Source organism: Amphiura filiformis, chromosome 9 (genome assembly GCF_039555335.1).
Source record: "Amphiura filiformis chromosome 9, Afil_fr2py, whole genome shotgun sequence".
NCBI classification, from domain to species: Eukaryota; Metazoa; Echinodermata; class Ophiuroidea; order Amphilepidida; family Amphiuridae; genus Amphiura; species Amphiura filiformis.
The window spans coordinates 26,865,000-26,891,522 of NC_092636.1; the positions used below are offsets into that span (position 1 = coordinate 26,865,000).

At 39.6% G+C, this 26,523-nt stretch overlaps 1 protein-coding gene across 1 annotated transcript; it reads right to left on the reverse strand.

The window, feature by feature from the left end:
- Positions 1 to 3,306: 3,306 nt before the first annotated feature.
- LOC140160812 (ubiquitin carboxyl-terminal hydrolase 38-like) lies at positions 3,307 to 26,523 on the reverse strand. The gene is made up of 9 exons (XM_072184121.1): positions 26,407 to 26,523; positions 20,703 to 21,654; positions 14,915 to 15,018; positions 13,122 to 13,268; positions 11,254 to 11,265; positions 10,595 to 10,791; positions 8,615 to 8,708; positions 4,629 to 6,311; positions 3,307 to 3,618 (listed from the first exon to the last, which is right to left on the reverse strand). Exons 2-9 carry the CDS (start codon positions 21,637 to 21,639, stop codon positions 3,463 to 3,465), a joined length of 3,330 nt encoding a protein of 1,109 aa, XP_072040222.1. The 5' UTR covers positions 21,640 to 21,654; positions 26,407 to 26,523; the 3' UTR covers positions 3,307 to 3,462.

Sequence of the window (26,523 nt, forward strand, 5' to 3'; positions counted from 1 at the left end):
ATAGTACTTGACATTTAAGTAGTGAAAAATCAATAAAACAGTCAATAAATCCTTTGTTTCCTATTGTTTATTGTTAAGTTTGATGGAGCATATCTTAATAGTGCAGAGATGTCACAGGCTGACCCAAAAAAATCCTGAACTTGCGAAGTGTAGCGAGCGAAGCTCTCGCGCAACACGGCCGGGGGGTCCGGGGGCCCGCTTAAGGGTTCGCCCCTGGTAGGGGTCGAGGGGGCGAAGGCGAAGCCCCCCGAAGCCAGATGGTTTCTGCACATTTAGCACCACAGTAAAGGCCATTTCAGAGGGTAAAAAGAACAGTTCAAAGCTCCTGGCTTGTTCTACACTTTTAATAAAAAGTGCTTCCTTCTTCCAGAAAACATACTTTAAAGTTTTCAGTTTCCTATACTTTTATTTTTATGTACAAGAGACACTCTTAAAAAAAGTTTTTTGGCTGTATTACATGGACAATATGGCTGATGTTGATATATGTGAAGCAGAAAGATAAGACAATAGGGCCACTCCAAAAGCGGAATTTTTTTTTTTAATCCCCAAAATCCGGAAATCCGGATAAATCCGGAAATGTGACATCTCTGATAGTGGCACTGGCGACATCCGGGCTCAGTTGTGCCGAGGGGTCACAAATATCACCAAAATTTGCAAAAATAATTTTTTGCAAACATATTTTCAAAATATTCTGAATTTTTTTCCAACAATTTTCAGTCAAAATCAATCAATTTTGGCCCAAAAAATGGCTGATTTTACCAAAAAGTAAAAAAAAATAAAATTTAAAATCCTCCCAAAACGCAATATATATGGGTTGATCGGGCCCGTAAAACAGGGATTTTTTTCGTGGCCTTAATAAGAAAAATTAATAAACCCTTCTTGTGGGCAAGTCGGACACTTGCGAATTCCACTCTGTGCATTCATCAAATGCGACCTGGCACACGGCCATGGCAGCCATCTTGGATGCGCACGGCGGTGAATTTCAAAATTGCACATTAGGAAGAATGATTTGAAATGTATATGAAATACTTGCAGTCAGGGTTCCCGCACCTTGAAGCCTTTAAAATTCAAGGACTTTCAAGGTTCAAAAGCGTGATTTTCAAGGACTTGCCACAACACAAAAATCATGATGCGTCACATATTAACGAAAGTGACAGCTCCTCTCCACTCCACAAATTTTGTCAAAATTATACTTTAGGTAAAATTCAAAGTTTCAAGGACTTTCAAGGACCTTGTGAAAATTTCCAAACTTTCAAGGCCTTGATAAGGTGTTTTCAAATTCAAGGACTTTCAAGGACCACAGCCGGGGACCACAGGAACCCTGTGTAGTATGTTTCCCTTTAAAAGGCCATTTTGTGATCCACAGCCTCATCCCTCCACTTTTCCAAAAAAAAGTTGAGATTTTTACACCACTGGATACCTCTGGCTACATAATGTTTATGTACCAAATACTTCTTGCAGATTAATTCGTGTAGCAAAAATATCGTGAAATTTGAATTTCGTTCTGGTATACCAGAACGAAATTACAACAGTAGCCTATGGAGCAGTGTAATACACATAATCATGCATAACTCGCAAACCCAAAATCGGAATCAACTGGAATTTTGGGAATAAGCTTTTTTCGTGAATATCTACTGGAAAATGTCATAAAAAGAGGATGCCAGGATCATGAAATACTCCTTTAACTCATCCATGTTTGACTGCAACAATGTTAGAATTTTGTCTTGGCACATATAAAGAATCAATCGGTTTTCCGGAATTAAAATCACCTCTACAAATTGTGATTCAAAAGACTCATGTAAATCTTATTATAAGAACCTTTTCAGGAATAATTCAGATTCTCACCGAAAGTCTTAAATGCTGGTTTCATACATACATGCCATTTGCTGCCGAGTAGCGTGACGCTTTATTGTGCAGATTGCAATTATATGCAAGTGGCACTCACCAAGCAGCATGCCGCTGAGCAACAGCAGCATGAAAGTTAAAGCCAATGTTACCAGTTTGTGCTCACTGGCCAAAAATAGAATCGTATTCACATACGTTCGAATGGTAAAACGGTAGAGTGATCAAAAAATCGGCTTGCCGCTGGTCACCACTGGCGTTGCTAGGCCGATTACATAATGACATAAAAATCATCATCAGAGCACCATGACAGTATGAAACCACAATTCCATTTGAAATCCACACCATCCCTGTGGAAGATTTTGGAAATATCTTCCACAGGGGGAGTATGTTTTTCAAATGTAATCGGTCAGTGTTAATCATTTTGAAACCCATACTCCCCTGTATTATAGCTTTACCTATATCTTCCACAACTGGAGTGAGTATTTCAAATGGAAATTACCCAACTGTCTATTCTACTTGAAAATCATACTCCCTCTGTGGAAGACTTTAGCTAAATTTTCCACAGGGGTAGTGTGGATTTTAAATGGAATAGCCCAATCCTCTGAAATTCCATGTGTCAACTTTGCCTTGACACAACACCAAGGCAACAACAACAAAAACACCTGTTCAATGGGCTGACGGACTTGCCAAGTAGGGTCGGTTGGTCAGGATTTTTTTTTTGAAGAGGCTCAAATGACACTAAAAAAATCATAGAAAGCTTGAAATATGTGAAAATTAAACATATTTTGAAATTTTTTTGCATTTTTTTCCACTTCTGCCAAAATATGTCTGTTTTCATTTTCAATTTCATATATTAATATAAAAGGAAAACCCAAAAATCCACAATCTGGATCGGTCTGGCCCGTAGAAAACAGGTTCTTTTTTTTTTGTCGCCCAAGTGTGACGGTTCTTCTCCACTACCTTGTAACAGCTGATTATCATGAAGTAACAAAATTAATACAGGTTGTCCAAAAGTAATCCATCCATGTGATAGCATCAATGGTACAGTATTTGCCTTAAAATTGGCACCCAGATTGCAGTAGCTTGCATCAAAATGGTAGTATTTTGGAAACTGATACAACTGAATATTCTCCACATTAGCCAGGTTTTCAAAACAGGGGCTGGGGCACAAACTTGCAGTAAATCTGATAGAGGAGAGTGCATTACAAGTCAAAATTGAGAATGATTTTACTGGGACAATCGTGAATGAAAATTTACAATAAATATGCCAAAATTCGGTCAATTTTGGACTAAAACAGCAAAAGGGAAAGAACATATCACAGATTTTGGCCAATTTTGTTAATATGTAGTATACAGTTATTTGTCGTAGCCCCAGAGACCCTTGTGTACTGATGACCTGTGATATGCCAACGATCAATGATTTCTGGTAGGTACTAGCCCCCTGGCCCGTACTGGCTGATTTAGACTTTTTTTTTCCCCTTCATCATGTCACATATTGTGCATGATCCAAAATCAACTTTAATTGACCCAGAGTTATTATATATACTATCCTCCCACAGGGAGAAAGTTATTACATGTTATCATCATGTCAAAGGCGAATGAGTCGGTACATGGGAGTTAGAAGACAAGTCGCGGAGATCCAAACCCACCCCCTCCTCCTCCACACCCTCCGGGTGGGTCATTTCTGTCGTTGAAATTCCTGAAGCCGAATCCTGTATTGGTTTGAGGAGTGGATGTTTTCAAAGCCATGGTACGAGCTTCTATTTCCCTCTCCTGACAAACAAAAAGAAGACATATAAACTGTGAAAATTAAGCAATGATGTAGCATGGAAATAGGTAGATACAGTGCACAGTTATGTTCACCCCCTGTATAACCTACACAAAGACAGATACGTCATAATTGGAACCAGCACTGAGCAGCCAATAGCTGCATCTTTTTTAGCTCAAATTTAAGACCTCAGTCAAAGACCCAAGGAAGATTTGTACACAAGAGAACAAGTGTCATGCTTTCCATTGATTAGCAGGTCAAAAATAGTGTCATGCTTTCATTGATTAGAACACAAAAGTGCAACTTTTGATTATGTTTCTTCCTTAGGTTTTAGATCACCGTTTCTTTAATTCTCAACAAATGAGGTCTTAAATCAGAGCTAAAGAGTACACGCATTGGCTGCTTGTTTTAATTTTTTAAGCTTTATCCTCTTCCAAAAAACTAATCCAAACCGAATCTATTTCAAAATTTGGCAAGTCCATCCACCAACAGAACTTAGAATACAAACTCACTAGGCACATGTCTGAACATTGTTTTAGTACACTATTTTTCCCTCCGTGAGCGAAGCACAAACACCAGCCCTCGAATGAACCCACGGCACGCATGGCATTTTGCTGTGGGTGCCCATCCCCACTGCCGTAATGCCCTCAAAGTATGTCCTTTACCCAAGGCAGTCACTTGCCGTGCCCTCTAATGTAGTTGCCGTCGGTGCCCCAGCTCTGCCCCTTCATTATAAAATCATCTATCTATGTTTGTGTGCGTTTTCTTCACTTTTGAGAAATTGCCTTGGTGCCCTTCTCAAATTTTCAACAGTTGCCATGATCTAAGGCAATTATCAACTTGCCCTAAAAAAGTTGCTGTGCCCCTTCAGATCCTTAATTCGAGGGCTGACAAACACGACAGAGTCCACATGGAAAATTGTCCCCTTTGAATTCTATTGCACTGCTCTCACCAACAAGCAGAAAACCAACTTATGTTATTTTTTTGCACAAAATGAAATGAATTCGACACTAACCTGCAAATAGGTAGCATTGTCCTTCGTCACAGCTTCCTGTAGATCCTTCCTTAGTAGTTTATCTCTGATTCTTTCCAGTTCTTGCTTTTCAATTTCCTCATCATTATATCCTGGCATTTGCTGATAAAACAACAGATATGCAGTGTCCTTAGGGAATCTCTTTGTTACATTCCCAAATGATTCGTACGACGAGAAACTGACCCGGCTATCGTTGAAAAGATACCAGCGATCTGGAAGAGGATCGTCCTCTTCTTCTTGTGAGCCAACATCGCCAGCTTTGTCCGAGGTATCGTCTGACTTAGAAAGTTTTGAAGATCTGTTTGCACCTGTTATAACATCGGAGGGTCTTGCATAACAATAATAATGTCCGCTTTCAGATGATAGACCACTATGAACTATAACTGCTGTAAGCACGTACTGTCTTTCATGCCCGTTGTTTTCAGTTTGTGGACTGCTTGACGAGCCTTCGGTTGTTGAATTCGCGCGGACCCTTTTAGTGCACGGTGGAAGATGCGACTGCAACTGCGTAGGTTTATCAGTTTCGCATCGCTGTTCGCCATCAATGTCCATCGACTCATCTTTTTCATATTTCATTTGCATGTTTAAAACCTGCGGAAATTTAACGTCCGTCAAAATTTTACACCTCCTGTGCGTCTTCACGTCGTACGAGAAACGCATCAGCGATAGTACCAATATGTGGGGAGACTTGACAATTTCAATTGACTTCTCAGCATCTTGCAAACTTTGGCAGTTCTCACAATGGTATTTGTTATCTCCAGTAAGCACCTCTGGAGTGAGGTAATGTGAGAGCATTTCTTGCACAGTCGTCTGCATATGTTCATTTAAAGCACCCTCTGAAATATGGCCAGGCGGGGGCAAAGGGCCGTACACAACACCCTGGGATGAGCAATGCCCAGGTGGGGGCATGGGGCCATACACAGCACCCTCTTGCGAAGGCTGCCGTACAGTTACCATCGGCACATCCGGTGACCTCACGCTTCCCCCTGCATTGTTCGTGGAAAGCTTCTCGCTTTCAACCTGTTCTCTTTCCAAGTTACTTTCGCCTCCCAGCATACTTTTGCCATTTGATTCCGGGAAGGCTAGCGGCAAATCAAAGAATGTCTCCGTCCGGTTTGACACACAATTGCACTTATGACACCTTATATGAGTTGTGGATTTTCCACCAAAGTATTTCTCAACAATGGTTTGCTTGTAGTTCTCACTACTCGCATCCCCACCTTGGACGGCTGCACCCAATTCTTTCACCACCTTTTCTTCCTCCTCCTTGTCTGTACTCTCATCATCGCTTTTAGACACCACAACATAACCTTCTTCCTCTCGCTCTTCAAGAGCAGTCTCCGCCGTTACATCACCATTATTAGTATTTTCCAAGGGCAACTGCTTGGGTCTCACTTTCAGAATCTTCTTAGCGGAAGCAACGACCCCTGTTGGTGACCTTTCACCTTTGCCTTCAGGAGGAACCTCGCTTCTCTTGAGGTGTTCTTGCTGTTGTTTAGCCTGGTAGTCTGCAACTGTCCGCTCAAATTTCCTGATGGCTTTCTCCTCGTCATCGAGTCGATCCAGTAGAAACTTCAGGAATTCCGAGCAGTCTTGCTGTGATCCTGGATTGAACCACGGAGGTCTGGAAGCCTTTAGAAAATCTCTTGGTGAATAGGCAGCTCTCTGTGTGGAGTAAAAGTATTTAGGAAAAAATATCATTCTAGGTATGCATACAAGAAGCTAACATCAAAAATATATCATTTACAAATTGTGATGAGTTTACCATGAACTGTATATATACATTCTGGATATTTCAAGAATATCCAGTGTTGTATTTGGAAGAGGCAGGCTTTTCAATAAACATCAAAATTCATGGGTACCAATCATTTTGATGCAGCCTGTAATTCCCCTGTATACTGACTTATCACTGGTTTCTTTCAATATGTGGACAGATATCGCATTCATCCTGAGGCACCTTTGATTGTAAGTGTTTTAAAACTGGTCAGCAGCGCTTGCATTTTATAACCAAATATTTCAGAGAAACCATTCTCCAGTGAAATGCTGTTGGTAGACTGACTGATGATAGAGGATCATTTAATAGTCAGTTTATCAACTGCTTTACAATGCTGATGACGGTGAATGGTTTTTTGAAATATTTGGCAAGTGTTGTTGACCAGTTTAAAACTACTTTTGATATACCAACATATTTAGGGATTCAATCATGTTTCACCGTTGTTCATCACCGATTAACAACGATGCGTCCGCGTCGTCTGAGTGGTTTACCATGTAGACGCGCCGGACGCGAGTTGTTAATCGGTGATGAACAACGGTGAATCATGATTGAATCCCTTTCAACAACGAAAAGAAGCTAAAAATCGTATAATTCACGATTATTTTACGAGGAATGTCAGTTAATCATTGCCACTCAGCCTTACAAAAACTTCGATGATTTCTCTTTTGATATCAGCAATAAAACTAGAGAATAAAACGGCAATGTTTAGCCGCTTCCTGATAAATACTGATTTCAACTTGTAAGCTGGTATACGCACAAAGGTTACAGGCATGACGAATTTTACGCGCTCTCGCGTAACGCGTAGTCTCGCTCGCGTTCGCGTATACGCTACAGTAAAATTGTTGGTTCATCACGGATTAACAACGGTTGGCTCCTGTACAAAGGTATAGGAAGAGTTGTTGAAATCTTCATTCACAATAAAACATCACTAACAAAAATAATAACAATATGTTATCTATTAAAAACATAACAATGTCTTTGAGGTTAGTAGTAACTGTTGCAAGAGTTTATTCTACTCAAAGAAAAGATCATACCCAAAGAAAACAGACTTTGCCATGTTTGAGAGTTTCTCATAATACAGGGTGTCCCAAAACAAAGAGGCCCCTCATCGTATCAACATATACTTGATCAACTTTTCTGAAATAGGAGAAAAAGAGGGCACAATGAGGGGCCTCTTTTTTTGGACACCCTGTATGAGTCAAATGGAGGGTAAAATAATGTATCACTAGATTATTTCGCCCATGTACCCGGTAAATCTCATTTTAAAGTGTGCGTGTGCATTAATGCTGGTTTCATACTTTTCTGCCGCTTGTCACTCTGATGACAATTTTCCTTCACTATGCAGTCACACCAGAAATGCTAGCAGTGACCAGCGGCAAGCCGATATATCGATAACTCCACCGCTTTGCCCGAAGCGGCAGATCGCTAGGAGTTGTACTCAAATCAACTCGGGAGCGACACCACTCCGACTTCAAGGACAAAAAACAATTTGGGCTTTTTGGGTGAGGCTCAATGGACAATATTCATAACAGCTCCCCATTTCATCCCTGGGTAGAGAAGTGCACAACACGATGGCACCGCCGGGCGCTTGAACTCATAATCGCAATAAATGCTAGAGGCAGCGTTCAAATAGGGCGGTCAGCCGCCATTGGCCTGTAACTTTTGGCCTGGCCGGTAACTTTTCTGACTGGCATCTAGTTGCTGACCCGGCTGGCCGGTAACTTTTTAAGGTCAAGCCCGGCTGGCCTGTAACTTTTTGAGGCAGATTTCGAACACTGGCTAAAGGTAAAAAAAAAGGGAAAGGAGCCAATCCTGTATAAACAGTGATCGGAGTGCCCATCTCTCTTTCATTGGCGATTGGGCCAGACTCCTCCATGTAATGTTGCTATAGGGGATCGCTACACCTCCTCGTACAGCAAGTCTGTTACCTTCCCAGCATTTAAGAATGCCGGTACCCATTTAAACACCTGGGTGGAGAGGATTAATCGAGATAAAGTGCCTTACTCAAGGGCACAACACGATGGCGTTCCGATTATGAGTCAGTGCCCGTTCCGCTAGGCCACCGTGCTCCGTACACTATTTTGGTTACATCCGTGACAAACCAAGATGGCAATTTCTGAGTCGGTTTTCTTTGGGTCTAATCTCTTTAATTCTACTTGCTATAATCATCATTATTTGATTCTTGTCTACACACCTGAGTATGGGACTGGAAAGCAAATGTCTTTTGAAGTGTGCCAAGAACTGCCTTCTTGTTATATACTGTAGCACTGAGGATTTCTTCACGGAACCTGCAAAGAAAGCAAAATTAAGGTAACTTGTGTAACCTTTAAAATGCCCAACATTCTGCAGCTTTTCCAGTGCTACAATGGTCTTGTATTAGTCCTTAAAGGTGGATGGGGGGGGGGAGAGCATGGCCTAATGGTTATAGGGTACTTGCCTTTAATGCACGAGGCCCCGGTTTAAATTCCCGGTGGTGGAAATTTGCTGGGATATTGACTTGGGGAAAAAATGTCTGAAATTATTTGGCAACATCTGTAGATTCAGACTTCCGCTCTCCCCATGGTTCATTTAGAATTGGGTAAATGCATCATGAAAGTACTCCGTCCTTCGGAGGGGAAGTTAAGCTGTCGGTCCCGTGTACAGAGAGCCATACCTGTTCATGTTTCTCGCAGCCAGTTTCGAAAAGAGTAAGGTGTTAACCCCTGCCTGTTCCCAACCCGTCCCGGTGTTCAAATGGACTCCAATGGAAATAAGCTTCAATAGAGGCTTTCTTGGGTTATCCAGGGTTGTCAAAATCCGAACAAATCAAATCAAAAAAAAAGAAGAAAAAAAGATGGTTTCATTGCAACACATGATGTTTTCTATCTCACATTGAAACCTATCTCCCAAACATTCTTATTCCAAGTTTTGAGTCACTGGAATTATGACAAAAATATGAGGTTTCATGTAATACCAACATCTGCATTTTGATGGGGTAAAGTAGGGGAATGAGGCTGTCAATCAGGTCACACATCTTTAATGTACACTTTTACAATTAATTTGTCTGTTATTGTTTTTGGCATAGATCAACTTGATTTTTGCACTGTGCAACAAGGTGTTGGCAAAGTTGACCAATTTTACATTCCATTTTACACAGTAATATATAGGGGAATATATTGGTGGTGTGAACCCGACACTTACCCAGACGTCATATAGTTTATATATCTACCTCGAGTCACAGGCACTAGCTTTGAACGCATGTTCTACGTTAACTTAGCGTTACATGGTGCGTATACATACTTTTACGCGCGCGATCAATGTGCCGCATAAGTACACGCAAGAAACCATGCTATGCCAAAGCAGCACACGCTGAACTTCAAAGCTAGTGCCGGTGACTCGAGGTAGATATATAGACTATATAGAGGACTTGTAAGACACTATTCATATAGCCTGAGACTATATAGCAGGTGTTGGCAAAGTTTACCAATTTTACATTCCATTTTATATAGTAGTGAATGGGGGAATGAATTAGTGGTGTAGACCCTTCCCTTACCCAGATATCATATAGAGGGCTTGTAAGACACTATTCATATAGCAGGTGTTGGCAAAGGAGACATTCCAATTTACACAGTGAATAAGTAGTGTGGACCTTACACTTACCCAGATGTCATATAAAGGGCTTGTAAGACACTATTCATATAGCAGGTGTTGGCAAAGGAGACATTCCCATTTACACAGTGAATAAGTGGTGTGGACCTTACACTTACCCAGATGTCATATAAAGGGCCTGTAAGACACTATTCATATAGCAGGTGTTGGTAAAGGAGACATTCCCATTTACACAGTGAATAAGTGGTGTGGACCTTACACTTACCCAGATGTCATATAAAGGGCTTGTAAGACACTATTCATATAGCAGGTGTTGGCAAAGGAGACATTCCCATTTACACAGTGAATAAGTGGTGTGGACCTTACACTATCCCAGATGTCATATAAAGGGATTGTAAGACACTATTCATATAGCAGGTGTTGGCAAAGGAGACATTCCCATTTACACAGTGAATAAGTGGTGTGGACCTTACACTTACCCAGATGTCATATAAAGGGCTTGTAAGACACTATTCATATAGCAGGTGTTGGTAAAGGAGACATTCCAATTAACACAGTGAATAAGTGGTGTGGACCTTACACTTACCCAGATGTCATATAAAGGGCTTGTAAGACACTATTCATATAGCAGGTGTTACCAAGGTTGACCAATCCTGTCTTGCCTGTCTCAGACCGCGGTGCAAACCTGAATGAGAGACTCGATGAAGCCGCCTCGCCTTGGGAGGTCCACGCACTCTGCTTAAGCCGCTCTACTATTACATCATCAACTGGTCTGGGGATATGCTAAGAGGAGAAAAAATATAACAATTAGTGGGTTTTTAGCGGGTTCGCCGTCGGACAAGTTTATAACTGTCAAGCTTTCGTCAGGAGTAGCTCTGGCGTCTTCAGGACAAAGTACCTAAGAATGAGACATGTAGACCGCCCCTTGTCTACTGATGGCTCTGAAAAGAGCCGTTCACTGAAGACTGCCCCTTGTCAACAGAGAACAAGCAGATCTCGCCTATCTGCCAATACAAAAGGTTTTGGTGGCTCTGAAAAGAGCCGTTCACTGAAGACTGCCCCTTGTCTACAGAAAACAAGCAGACCTCGCCTATCTGCTAAATTTAAAGGTTTGGTGGCTCTGAAAAGAGCCGTTCACTGAAGATTGCCCCTTGTCTACAAAAAACAAGCAGACCTCGCCTATCTGCTAAATCTAAAGGTTTGGTGGCGCTGAGAAAAAATATACATGCAAAAGATTATGAACACAAAAAGAGAGTCCTCACTTATGTAACCCGTCATAAATCTAACCTGTTCACATTATGACAATTTGATGGACAACATCGTGTGCAGAATCTTGTTAGCTCAAATTTGATACCGCATTTGCTACCAAAAGCCCTAAATTGACAATGATTGATACCAGTATTTGAAATTTGGTCCATTTTCAAAAGTTGCTACATGTAATCAAAACGATCATGCAGTCATGATGGCATGGCCAACAGGCCTTGTCTTTTGAGGCGAGTGAGAGTGACCACCCGCCTAAAATGAAGCTGAGGAGAGCTTTTTATCACTCGCCTACATTTGGTGTAATAATAATACAAGTGATTAAAATCACTCGCCTACAGCTCACCTGGCAGGTTTTGAAGAGAGTGATTTGTCACTCGCCAGCAATTTTCAAAAGACAAGGCCTGGGCCAAGCTTGCTTGCCTGCGATGAGCTCCTGTCCCCTATCCAAAGAGCCTGTACAAAGCATGGTCTATTGAATTGGTAATTTGAAACTCATGAATCCTTACAATGTTTTACTGTTGCATACGCAGGTATGGTGCAACTGATATTAATTACCTATAGTTTGATCAGCTCGTAATAGGTGGGAAATGTTAGGCTTTTACGGCTATGCCAAAAACAAAACCCACATATAAGAGTGCTATTAGGTGACCTCTTTGTCTGGTCTTTATTTTGGTGTGTAAGAAACTACACAAGGTATAGGGCTTGAATTAATAATTTGTGATGCTTCTGTCGAGATGTCACAAGAACATTCTCAAAATAAAACATTTTGATATTAATCCATGATGTTGTAAGGCCCTACCGATTACGAGCTGATCAAAGTATAGTGGTTGTTTAAGGCTAAGGCTATGTCATGTTTACCCTCTGCCATTTACCTCTGCAGCTCTGTGTGCTTCTTTTAATTTGCAACTTTTAAAAATGCACAACTATATTGGTACCAACCTTTGTCAATTTTTTGGCAGTAAATATGGTATCAAGCTAACAAGCTTCTGCACACTCCACATAGTATGCGCACTTTGCGCAGTGCTTTCGGACATGTTCATTTTTCTACCGGGTTGATGCACTTATATTTGCCCGCATTTCCAATATTATTTGTGACAATATGGTAAGGGTTATAATAGCTAGAGAATTTTTAGTGCCGGATGGTATTTGAATGAATTATTTGTGAAACTGACAATTTGATTGAAAATTGCCTAAATTTGGCCAATTCTATGTGATTTTGCAATTTTTGACACTGGGTGCTATGAAATCTTAAATTGTTTCAATAGTGGACTCTAAATCTGAGTGCTGGGTTCTGCCGCCGCACCGCCCACTGTAGCTACATCCCAGAATATGGTTATAAACTAGCAAAAATGCACTCCCATTGCTTGTGCATTAGACACATCAACATCTCAGTGCATGTGCATTATTTTGAACAATTTCACTGCCAACAGGTGATACAAATAAAACCTACCAGTATTTCAGTCAAATAGTCGCCCCCCTCAAATAAACGCCCCACCACTTTTTTCAACCAAGATGTTTAAAAAATGCCGATATTTCCATGCTATCTTGTGTAGTAAGCTTACCAAGTTGCCCACATGGTCGATAATAGCGTCACTTTTTGGCGAAAATCTGGATTGGAAACCCGGAAGTGAACCAGAAGTCAGTGTTTCTAGTTCATAGTTCGACATTTTAGCGTGAGCTTTTAGTTTACCTAATGATTTTAACAGGAATTATCGTTCTAAAATTGACCTTGAATAAGCCCCCCCTTGGGAAAATAGACGAAATACGGTATTTCATTCAACTGTCAAAATTGCAACCTTTGGGCTGATTGGCTCAGATTCCAGTGTTTCACATGTTTACCTTGAGGGCGCCAGTACAGGTTCATAGATTTCTGGATATCCCGCATGTTGATACATGAGGCAGTAGGTCAGCTCTGCTATATCCTTCTCACACTCTTGACTAGACGGACTGTTCTCTTCTTTTAGACGCTGCAATAGTTCGGGAATATGGGCGGCAATCTATAAAAGGGGGAAAAAAGCAATACAGTACAAGTTTTTTACTTTACTTTTTGTACATGTGTACAATAATTGTACATATTGATTGATTGCTTTGATTTTATTCTCTTTACCAATTTCCACAAGGTGTTTCCCCGGAGTGGTTTCTTTCCTGTTGAAGTATGCAAGGATTCTCTTGGTCGGGCTGACGCGTCACAAAGGGAAATAGCCTTGTAAAACTAGTGTGCACATGTGCAGTTCCCTTTCTCGACCTGGTTGCTATGCGCACGCTTGTGCAAAGGGGACGAAGGGGACAATGTTCCGGATGTCCGACCGAGTGAATATATCAATGTTATACTCAAATGAACCTTGTTTTACACATTAAATCCCTAAACAAGGGAGTAGGTTTTTCACAGAAAATACTCACAGATTGGTCCATGTATTGAAAAATCACCCCAAGAGAGCAAAAATGAGGTAGCATTTTTTTTACAGAAAATCCTTCTGAAAACATGGATGCATGTTTTGATGAATCCAAGTGTATGAAAATATTGGATCCAACGATAATAATGATAAAATTGATGCTTTACGCCCAATATTTATTGGTCTCGCTAGGAGTTTTGAAATATTGGACTCGACTACGTCTCGTCCAATATTTTAAAACTCATAGCTCGACTAATAAATATGGGCTCAATCGATCCAATTTTATATCAAAATCCCCATAAAAGAGCAAAATTTTGCAGTTTTGAGTAAAAATTACCCCCAGGAATCGGATAGAGGCTTGAAGGGCAGGTGGCACACCACATCAAAAATAATTCAATTGCTCCCTCCCTCCCCCTGTTTTCCTACTTATGTCCATTCAAAATGCGCACTGTGATTCATTCAAAAAAGAGAAGTAAAGTAAAACTTACATAATAGAGATATAAGGTATGTTGGATGGTTGCATGACCTAGATTGCACTCAAATATTGAGACAAATAAAGCTGCCACACAAGAAGCATGGCATGGGTTCGATATTTCACTGGTTCCAGTATCGGATTGTGCATGTAAAGTTAATTGCGTAGAGCATACAAGCCCACATACTACAAGGCTGGCTTGTCGGCATGCTTGCAGCGCAACCGCGAAAAAAGCACTGACGTCACTACAAAACTTGATGTGAGCCAAAGAATATAAACAAGATAAAGTTATGACTCAGCACCAGTTACTGGATTATTTTTGAAAGCACAGTCTTGACATCTTTTGTGCACTGTTACAAAGCGCACAACCCCAATGATCAGCCCTCATGAGTATGCACCACACTTTGACTTTGGCAGAGCACAGGACTTTGCTAGTTGGTGTACCATATGTTATTAATTTTAAAACCCTAACCATACCAAACATAAAAAAACCTCAGTTTTACAAATTACAAGAGCAGTCATGGGCAAAGAATGAGCTTGGCTGGCCAAATTAGCCCCCCCCTTGCAAGGTGTGGCTGAGTGCATGTCTGACACCTGAGAGGGGTCCTTGGTTCAAAACATCACCCAAGGGAAGTTTTCTCTCATTCCTCTTCTTTCTTTCTTTCTTTCTTTCTTTCCTTCCTTCCTTTCCCTCACTAAAATAGGCATGGGCCATTAGGTTTAATAGCCTATAATATATTTGAGTATCTTTAGCCTATGATATATTTTAGTATCTTACCTTATGAAATGCCTCTGGTGAGTGTTGAAAACTGAGTAGCATGTGAGTCAATACAGGCAGAGCGCTTTTCTCTAGCAACGGGAAAACATAGCCAAGACAAATACCTGCAAAAGCACAATAAACGACAAATAATGTTTAACCACTATTGGATTGGTACTATCTAGCCCGACACATCATGGCCCTAGTGGTTCCTACCTCGCCATAGGAGAAGGCCAGTGGAAATCGTAGTGACGGAGGTGTGAACACCTCGGGCTAGGTACTATCCTGCATTTGAGCTGAGAGTAGAGAGCCTTTTTCACAAAAGCCTGGTTCAAATACTACATTTTTCCTGAAAGATGCATTCATAGCCTATAAATGTTGCAATCTACATGTATACTACCTACATCTCTTACCTACCTTTTGCTACAAAATTAATCAGCTTTCACCCTCACACCTGTCATGTAAAAATTACAATTGTACACAAATTGTATACATTCAAATGCACACCCTTATCTGCGCGATAGGACACTTAAGATTGATGCCAATCTTCAGCACAGCAACACACTACATGGACCACAATAGCCTCATCCCAATTGCATAGTTCAATAACATCAATTAAAGGGTGCAACTTGCTAGACTTGAGTCCAGTCCTCATGTATGGAGTTTAGGGTTAGAGTTTAGGATTAGGGTAGGGCAGTCTTGTAATAAGACTAGTAGAGTTGCACCTATATTCAGCAATCGCTCCCAATTAAACAATCAGAGTGCAAAATGTGACCTCATGTTGCAGAGTATGAGTTTCTGTACTCAAATTTTCAAAGGTCATTCAATGAATGTGCATATATATTGGGGTTATAGAACTGAGCCCACATAGATGAGCATGTTGTGGATCCTAGTAACAACAGACTCTAAATTGGGGAAGTTCATACTAAACTATTAAACTTTGACAACTAAGGGAAGTCATTATCCTGACAGTCTTAGCACGTTTTTCTAATAAGCCATCAGGAAGCACGGGAATATAGTTTATACCAGCGGATACTTCCCAAGAATGATATAATGTACAAAATGCATATATCCTTGGCATACATGTGTGATGCTAAAGACCTGCAGACAAAAATTTGAAAATAAATTTTTCAAAATTTGGGGATGGGACTATTAAAAAAAAAAGCTAAATGCTAAGATCATTTATGGTTGACTTTGAAAAATAAAAAAAATGTTTGTGTTATAATTTGTGTTCATGTAATACTCTTATTTGATTTGAAAATGGATACAAATTCAATACATTTTTGATCATTTTTAAAAAGGAAAAAATCAATCATAACGGATCAGCTGTTTAATATAGATCTGGTTTTAATAATGTGTTAATTAGAGCAGACAGCTGTCTACAGAAATATAGTACCTGTAAACAAAACTCAAAGCATTATTCTGGCTTCTACACAGGCCTCGAAATAAGCCAGAATTTCTGAGGGCCATTTGGGCCCTTGATCTTAAATGTTTGAGGGCCCTCATATATTTTTGTGGGCCCAAATTTGGGCCATTGGTTTTAACCTATGAACCCCACAAAAAAGTGAGCAAAAATGCCCCCCTCACTGATTTTCGGGGCCCTCCTTATTTCGAGCCCTGCTTCTACATTGTACATGTATACTGGACATTTTATTATCCCAAAAGGCTATTCAAGTTTTTTGGTACCCCCTTGAGAAAGGAAGAGCAAACCATTTTCACAAAGTGAAAGATTTTGGAATTCCATACAAAATTGTCTAATTTTAGACAAGATTGTGCACAATTCACCTGGTGTTGATCAATTTCCACAATTTTCAACTAGAATTAAATTTCAATAATTTTCATAAAACAGGCACAAATTTGCAGCTGGAATGAACATTCAGTGTATACTGAAATTGAAATGACAGTAAAATCTTCAACAGAAAGTGCATGAATTTTAACTAGAATAGCAATTTAAAAGAACACTGCCCCTTGACTACAATTTAATAAGTGCCGGTAAATAAATTTTCAGTCACCATTGTTATTGGTACCATGTAAGAATTTCCTGGATGTTACCACACCCTGATGTACATTCCCTCACATTTGTAATCTAATTTAGCACCCAGGCAATCAACAAAGTAATTTTTAAAGGGTGCTTATTACTGATTGTGTATGGGACAACTTCACTTTACAACAGAAATTACTAGTACCGTATAAGAATTGTAAACAAATGCCATATCTTTATTGCAAAAACACCCTAAATTGGTTTTCCTGTTGTTAAAGTTTGACATTAGTTACCCAATTACATGTTAAAAATAAAGCTTATAATTAGAATGTACGGTATAAAGCAGGCCCTTTCAACTGGTGGCGCGCACCACTTGTGGCGCCTGGAGTCAGTCAAAGTGGCGCATGGTAATTTTAATAATTTTTTCACATAAATCTTGAACAAAAAAGGGGTGAAAATTCCCAATCTGGGCTTTTAAAAATCCTGAAAATCCAGGAGCTTCCGGGGGCGCTGCACCCTGGACCCCCGATAAAGCTCCACTTTCTGTAGGGCTGCTAAGAATACACGATTTTTGAGGCCAAAAAACGCACCCTGTTTAAAAAAAACAAAAAACACAAAAATCTGTGATTTTTTTTTGCGATTTTTTTGAAAAAAATAAAAAAATAAATAAATATTTTGCAGATTTGGATAGTCCCTTGACCTATAACCAAAATAATAAATTCTTGATCATGAGAGCCAACTTGGGTGCGCAAGGTTAATTCACAGCGCCGGCGTACTACGCTATAAAGACCCGGCGCTTATGGCGCAAAACACAGCTTTTGAGAATTGACCAATCACACGGTCGTTGCTAGGCAAGGTCAAGGTTCGGTCTTGCAGGTCGCGCGATCTTGTTATTCTATGAAAAGTACGCTGACGCAAAAGGTACATCCTCTCATGATCGAGAATTTGTTATTTTGGCTATAGAGTGAAGTATTACAATCATTTGTGGTTGATTTTTAAAATTTGGAAAAAAGTTACCAAAAAATTACAAGTTTGTATCCAAATAGGACCGATTTGTAACTTGTGTTCACTGCATAATCTATTGAAGATATAAAAATGCATTGGTTTTGTACACAAGTCTATCTTAAACAGATTTTGAAGTGAACACAAGTTACAAATTGGTCCCATTTGGATACAAACTTGTAATTTGTTGGTAACTTTTTTCCAAATTTGTTAAAATCAACCACAAATGATTGCAGTACTTCACTCTAGGTCAAGGGACTCTCCAAATCCGCGATATATTTAAAAAAAAAACACAATTTTTAATTTTTTCATTTTTTAATTTTAATTTTTTTTTTTTTGAAATTTTTTTTTAATGATGGTAGCACTTGATGTTAGGTCCAGGGATTCTCCAAATCCATAAAAAAAAAAATTAAAAATCATAAATTTTAAAAAATCGCAAATTGCAAATTTGTTCAAAAATGTCAAAAAAACGCAATCGGAGCCAAAATACGCAAATTGTGGCGCAAATAACGCCATTGCGTATTCTTAGCCCTAACTTACTGGCTCCCATGATATGTTGGCACTTCATGATCACTAAAATTTTCCACTTGGTACTTCAACTGAACTAGTTTGAGAAGGCCTGGTATAAAGTGAAGTCCACAGAGGGTTCTACCACAAGGGGGAATGGGGAGGGGGCAAATTGCCCCTTCCAGTCAATACTCTTAACGTACCCCAAGTATTCCCCTCAGTAAAAACCCAATATTACGAGAATTTCCACTTTTTGTAGCAATTTTGTGCAAAATTTGTTGATTTTGCCCTCCCTGAATTTCAGTGAAAAAAAAATTCTTGACATCGCCACTGCTTAGAGGATGGGTTAATTGGGGGAAAATGTGGTAATTTTATATTGCTACAAAATCTGAAATCCAGATTAAGATGGGTCAAACCAGGGACTGGTCAAACTAAATCCTATTATTAACATCAGATAACCTTGGCAAACCAAACCTGTCACGAAAATTCAATCATCTTGTATCCAAAAATATAACTGACCTACACAGCTGTAGCTGCTGTACAGTATCTCATGTAAGTCAGTAAAAACAAAACAAACTTTTATTTGAGTTTACAATTACTGAACAACTTTTCTCCTTAATTAAATAATTCCTACAGGTATCATAATCAATTCATAAGCAACTAGATAATAATCTTGGAAATCTGATTGGCTGATAGATCTAGACAGTGCAAACTATGACTTATTAGTTTCCCCCCCCTGTGTGGCCAAAAAACTAACCACCCCCCCCCCCCCCCCAATTTTGATGTTGCTGCTTATAACTCAAGAATGGCATGTCACAGATAGGTCAAACCATGCTTTTTCTGAATCTTTATAATTAACCAGAGGAATATTTTGGCATGGTTATTGACAAAATCTGAGATGTTCTTTGCCCTGTTGTATGAAATGTAACCCCTGTTGACCCCTTTATAGGGACACTGTTTGAATTTTTTAAACATACATGTAGCTTATCTTTTTCTTCGCATGTTTTCTGATCTAGAAACATTGATTAGAAGTATATTTCTGAGGTTGCACGCTAGGCCCTTCTTCCAACTAAACTATATACAATACGCGTACTACGTATGATGCAGGGATGAGAATGATCATCCATGAAAAAACCTGAAAAAGCGTGTGAAATGAGGCTAAAAAGGCCAAAAGCGGGCTGAAATTAAAAGAAAGTGCAGAAATTTGGACCACAAAAAGCAGGAAATCCTGCAAAAGCAGGAAAATTCTCATGCCTGAATGAGAGAGAACTACGCACAAGAATACATGCCCAGCACAGCAGTGATCACTTGCAGCAGTGATCAATCACAACACCGCAGGATTTTACATTTGTGCGAGTGAATGAGGACTTGGTGGATTCGCCAATTTCATATACAAAATGAACTTGATAAAAAATGGTCACAAACATAATTTTAAGGTTGATCTGTTTTAAAAAGAATGACAACAAATTATTGCTTTGAGACCCAGCCGTATAGCTATCGTCCAATGTAACACAGTATAATTATGTGACTAGATCTGGTCCAATCAGGCTATTAGTCAGCAATATGAAACTGAGATATAGGCAAAAAGAGAGACGAAAAAACAATCTAAAAACATAAGAAAATGGAAATATAAAAGGTTGATAACTTTGCCACCAAGTATTCAGGAGACCTGGGGATTCAACATCAGTAACTGTATTTACATACTGAGCAAGTTAGTAATGGTAGTAACTCAATGTTAAAAATTTCTGACTTTGTCCTGAGTGGATCAGATTGGGTCACATAAAACATGGCTGGGTCTCAACACACTACTTTTATCCTCTAAATCAAAGCTCAGCAAGAACAAAATTTGCAGCTGTCATCAATGCATAATACACATGTAATTTGAAAAGATTTCAGCTTAATTAATTGCCTGAATCAGACTGTACTCTCAATTATTTTTGTCATGTTCCACCCAGTTCAGTCGATTCCAGCGTATGTACTCGAATCCGAGACGCATTATTTGACTCTCTATTGACGGAAACACAAATGTACCAGAGCGGGTGATTTAATTCGTAATTCAATACTCATGAGTCATGATTGTGTATTGAAAATCACTTTTGTGTTCAATTCCCGGGTAGGCCTACAATTCTGTATAGCACAAATAAATAATGGATGGAACCCCCGACCTCGGGACACAGCAGTTTTACATCGGGGACACCACAGCAATGGCGAAGTTGGATCAGTGTATGTTGAACAGAGAAACATACTAAACACTGTCAGCACACCCCACTTGTAAAAGTACATCAATTAATTTACAAAAATATGCAAATAAAGATAGACTCACCTTTTCCACAGTTGCCAAGGTGACATTGATAAGGATGGTAAACTTCTGAGCTTTGGCTAAATTCTGCAAGAAACCAACAATCCACCTGTCGATATTACAAACTCCCGGCCATGACAGCCAGTCGATCATCCTGGTCAGCGCGGCCGTCATGTGCGCATCCGGTATCCCTCTATCCTTAGCCACTCGCTCTGTCACAACGGTGATCATTTCTACCGGTACATGCTGTACCAGCGCGCCTAATGCGACTGATGGGTTTGCATCTTCGTCACCGTCAACCACGTTGGAGATCAATCCAAAGATAGCCGTAAGAGACGGGATGATCGATGTTAAATTGTCGCGCCAAATTTGTTGCAAAAGCACCCCGATTTGAGCTACGTCCTCCAGGGACCTCTTCACCTCTTCCTCCGTGTTTGGCACTTTCGTTTTGCTCATGGATTGAATAACTGTTATGCATAATGTCTTAATAAAGTCTCCTTTTGGAAGACAATCGGGAAATGCAACCAACAGTCTTGATAACTCCGCTAGACTTGATGTGTCTTTACTCTCCCTAGCTAACGTGATCGTCAATGTCTGTACGATCTTGCATGCGGACTCTCTATTGTGCAACATCTTGATACATTTATGAATAAAACCAACAACTGCTTGCGGATGATCCACATCCCCTCCTATTACGCCGATGAGAAACTGATGCGTGAAGAACTGCTCCATGACGGTTTGGTTGCACTTGGACCACGCCGTGAAGACTTGGTCACCCATGTCTTGCTGGAACTCATCTTCACCTTCAATGATCCATCTGGAGGAGAGGTCAAAGATGGCCATCAACTGCTCCTCTGGTATAGGTTTGCTGGCAGATGTGATCAGTTTGCTGACCAAGGCCTTTTTCACACCGATGGGATGGGTGGAGGCTGCGACACCAAGAAGAATCTTGTCCATGATATTTGAGGCTCACTGCATGGTGTAGGAAAAAAAACCGAATAACTTTGAAATCAAACATTACATGGAATATAAACTTTTAAACATTCCACAAGACCATGTCTAGAAATCTGTGGCAGTTCGGGTAAATCCGTAATTTGGATTCTCGTAAGAGAAATTTGCGAAAATCCTAAATTTAGGATTGCCTCAATTTACGTATCTGCCTTCTGCTGCTCAAAACAATGAAAAAAAAATACTACCCTCTATCAGTCTGATTCAGTCAGTCACCAAATCCAAGATGGTGATTGAAAGATTCCAGGGGTGGAGTAGAGTCAAAACAATCAGCTGGGATTGCATGGTAAAATCAAATAAATCAGCACATATAATTTGGTTCACCTCAAGTTTGGTAGTGACTGTGACGTCAATGCTTCTTCGCGGTTGCGCTGCAAGCGTGCCAACAAAACGCTCATGTACGCGTGCGTGCACACTTTTAACTTTAACGCACACGATTTGATACTGCGGCACGGGAAATACGCACATATACGTCACTACCAAACTTGAGATGAACCAAATTATAGACCAGCGAAATTTGCTGTCAGGGACTAATTGCAGGTCCAGACTTCAGCGAAATTTAGACATTACTTCAATGCTTAAAAATAGGGTAGTGTCAATAATGAAAATATCATCTCGATATTAATAAAATGACACATTTAATTTGCCCACTCCAGTTTTTTTTAAATTTGCCACAACCTAGGTGACATCAGTCCCCGGACATCATGGCCCTAGTTGTTCCTTCCTCACCCTAGGGCCATGAATGACGTACGTACGTAGAAACGGGGCACCCTGAACTCATGTCGCGGTGATGACGTCACACTGACGGCATCTATTTATAGGAAGAATTCAAAACATGGCGAACATGCACCTAATATGTTTTGTTTAAGTCTCATCTGCACATGAGGAATGGTAGGAAGTGGTAGAAAAAGTGGTATTTTATGTGTACCCTGGAAAGGTTTTAAAAGGTAGCCTACATGTTAGTTCCAATAATTGGAGCTCACGGCTCCGACCGTGAGTTCCAAGGAGCTGTGTGTATGTGCAGCCGCGATTTAGCGTGCATTCATCACCATATTCACATGTACATAGCCGTGGAGTGGACTTTTCGCTGCTCATAAAAATCACTCAAAAATCATCTTTTTAAATATTTCTTTGGACAAAAGCTGATGCGTAGAATAAGTTGAGCAATCACAGATGACATACATCAGTGACACAGGTTTCTAAAGTGAGTATTTTACTAGATATATCTACTAAGGCCCACCGCACTTGATTATTAGTTTCCTGTTGAAGATTTTGAAAGAGGGACGAGGTGACTTTTAATTATTAATTATCTTTTATTTTCTTTATTTAGTTTGAATTATTACAAGCAACTATTGACTCGTTTTGACTAGAGCGGGCATTTAATTATTTCACAACAATATTTGATTTTATAAATAAGTGAAGGTGGAGTTGTACTCTTTGTTCATTCATCATTATTGTTGATATTATTATAGTCAGAAAATGGCAAGTAGAAGTAGTTGAAAGTTATTTTAAAGGAGAAAATTAGAAATAAAAATAAAATAATTAATTATTTTGAGATTTTCAATTTTGGACGCGGGCGGTAAACAGGAAACTAATAATCAAGTGCGAAGGGCCTAATGCAAACATGCCATAATAAAACCCTGGAGGCACCCTATGGCAGTACCTACAACTTGAGAACAAGTCCTCAAACGTTCAAAATTTGTAGTTACTACAACTTATAGCCAAAATAATTAATTCTCGATCACAAGAGCCAACTTGGGTACGCAGAGTTATTTGCGTCGAGCGTACTACGCAAATACCGGCGCTTACGGCGCAAACACAGCTTCTGAGAATTGACTAATCACACGGTCGTTGCTAGGCAAGGTCAAGGTTCGGTCATGCAGGTTGCGCGATTATGTTATTCTATGAAAAGTACGCTGACGCAGAATGTACATCCTCTCATTATCGAGAATTTGTTGTTTTGATTATAGGTACATGTAGACATCTCAGACCTTCGTACGGAGAAGGACAGTGGAAATCGCAGTGACGGAGATGTTATGTCCAGCGAGGCCATGTCACACTTCCGGTGTATACACAGCACCTGTTGGAACTGATTAAGTATTAAACACACACAATATAGACCAGATAGGTCACCTATATCACAGACCTTTTCTAGGGTCTGTGCTATATCACTCTAAACATGGGTCTACTTTTCGGCGTAATGGTAAAAGCCTAACATTACCAATTCCCGCCGATTACAAGCTGGTCAAGATCTATCTAGAATATAGGTAATATTAGGTATGCTAGGTGAATTCAAATTTGCCATCAAACTGCATCATTTTATATATATCAAATTAAAGCCCTTGAGTAAAGAAAGCCAAAACTGAAAACCTTTTTGTCATAGTTTCCGTAGCAAAGTTACATCTTTTCAAAGATTGACTTTCATCAAAAAGATTCTGCTAGCAAAATTCCCCAAAACAGCATTTCCGTGGTGTTTCTAGATCTTAGTCTCATGATGATAGCAGCTTTTTTTAATGGAACTGCTATGAAAATCCCTCTAAAATCCATGTGCGATTATCTTATCACCATAAAAAATCATATATGTGGGTCAAGTTTTATATAGAAAACATATTTATGTAGGTTTCCTTGACCAGCCTGTCCAATATGCCTGCCACTTCCACATACTTGTGCATAATACGGAAGGTCGAGTTGTGCCCATTTAATGTTTAGGCCTATGTTAAAGTGTATGTTATACAAATTGTACACTGTACAGCTATCATTTCTACCCTATGACGAACCGACATACCTGTAAATCAAATAGCCCAAAAAAAAACTGGTCATCGCTGGTATTTTTCATGAAGAAAAACGACACTTTTTTTTTTTTTTTTATGTCCAAAACACGTCAGCTGACGTACAAGCCTTCCCACGCATGTACATAAACAAGCCGTGTTCATTGTTTAATTGTCACCTGCAGCTGTTCGCAAGAAAACTTTCTGCATAAAATTCCCTGGGGTCGTTATCAGGACTGAGACACACTGGCGCTAGTTTGAGGACAGTCACTATGAGTTACTAATGTCGGCACATGCAGAAAATGTGTGATGGGTCGCCAATTTGTGACTCGTGCAAGCTAACACAAACAAATTATTGGACTTAATAATCTTTTCAAGTTTTAATAAAAGCGTGCATCTATCATGATAATATTACATTTTATTATTTTATTATTTGAATTACATAAGCTATGTCAATTTTGTGTCCATGTTAATTTTATATGGATTTACCTGTGTTGATTTTAAACTGTTGTGAACGTGGAGCTACGCAAACTGGCAGGCGATTACCCACCATGCAATGCGAATACACGGAAAGCGATCCAGTTTAGGATGCATCGCAGTTCAGTTCCTATTGTGTAAACCAGGCGTAAACCGCCCATCCAACCTGATCGTGTGCACAGGATTTGTGCTGGAGGCTAGTTAATGCGCACAACCAATGCGCAGAAAAAGACCTTGATACTAGGCGGAGCTTACGTTTCACAAGAATGATTGACAGCTGTGAGTAGGTGAAATTCTGTTCTGTGATTGGTACCAAAATATGGTTCTCGTATAAATGAATATATTATCCATGGCTTCAAAATTAGAAACCGTTTCTTCCACAGAGCCCTATATAGGGCTCTATGGTCTCTACTCATCATACACGACCATCAGAGAAGATCTGGCCAATGATTTACGCTTGCCAATCAGGCTAGCTATTTGTACGGCGTGGCCTCTCATCCTTTATTATCTCTGGTCTTGTCACGCTGGTAGATTCGCCCATCTGTGATTACTGACCTGGATCTGACAGAAGATTGTGGAATTTACGATTTTCAGCAGCAGGATTTTATGAAACTGCCAATATTTGCAAGTATTCTGAAGGATCGGTAATAATTAAAATATTTTTCATGGTGTCGGTAGTGCAAGTTGAAGTTAGTGAATTTGTGGTTTTGTATGTTATGTGCAAGAGTGTTTTCAGGAAGCGTAAATAGGCAGGCCGTTATGCTAAACTCTCCATCTTATATGTAAGTTCGGCGATGAACTGGACACATCACACGGTAGTGTGATGTGTCCAGCCTGATATACCTGTCCAATCTGTTCTTTTCAATTTCTATGTAAATTATACATGTCATGTATTGTGTTTGTGCCCCGGTCTAGGCGAATTTGGCTGACTAGCAAATGTGTTAATAACTTAAGGTTTGCCTGTCATGTACCTAAAATCCTAATATTTAGATAGATTTCTCAATCAAAACAAAAACATTTAAATCCTAGCTTGTCACTCATGCTAGTTTTGCCAGTTATTGTAATTTTTTTTATTTCATGTTGTAGACATACAAAATTTCATGATCAAATTCAAATTGGAAATGCTGAATCATTCATGCATGATTCATCAATTTGACAATTAATTTTTGAGCTTGCTTTTTTAAAATTGAGGCTTTTTTTAAGGTCCCTATTTTATTGATATGATTATATTCAAGATACTACTTCTAATTCTACGTACTGTATTGTGTAATTTAATACAATTTAACCTAGCTGAAATGATCACAAAAAGTAATAAGCTTAAAATTATTACATGAATGTGCTTTGGTTCCGAATTCTGCAGACATGATCATGATCGTCGCACATTTCAGTTGAGCTTTTCAGACGGAATATTTTGCAGTATGTACAATGTTTATCAACTCATCTTTTCGTTCAAACTAAATAACATTATTACCTGCTTCACTTTTAGAGTAACAACATGGTGTCGACTATTAAACACAATTTAAACAGATATAATCAACGCATTGTTCGGTGGACCAAAGTTCCGACATCGTAATTCCTGGTGTATCGA

Coding starts and splice junctions, on each gene's coding strand:
- LOC140160812 (XM_072184121.1), bottom strand. CDS start 21,639: ATGGACAAGATTCTTCTTGGTGTCGCAGCCTCCACCCATCCCATCGGT. Junction 13,269..14,914: donor CACCAGAGGCATTTCATAAG/GTAAGATACTAA, acceptor CCCCTTTTATAG/ATTGCCGCCCATATTCCCGA. Junction 3,619..4,628: donor ACAATGCTACCTATTTGCAG/GTTAGTGTCGAA, acceptor TTTGTTTGTCAG/GAGAGGGAAATAGAAGCTCG.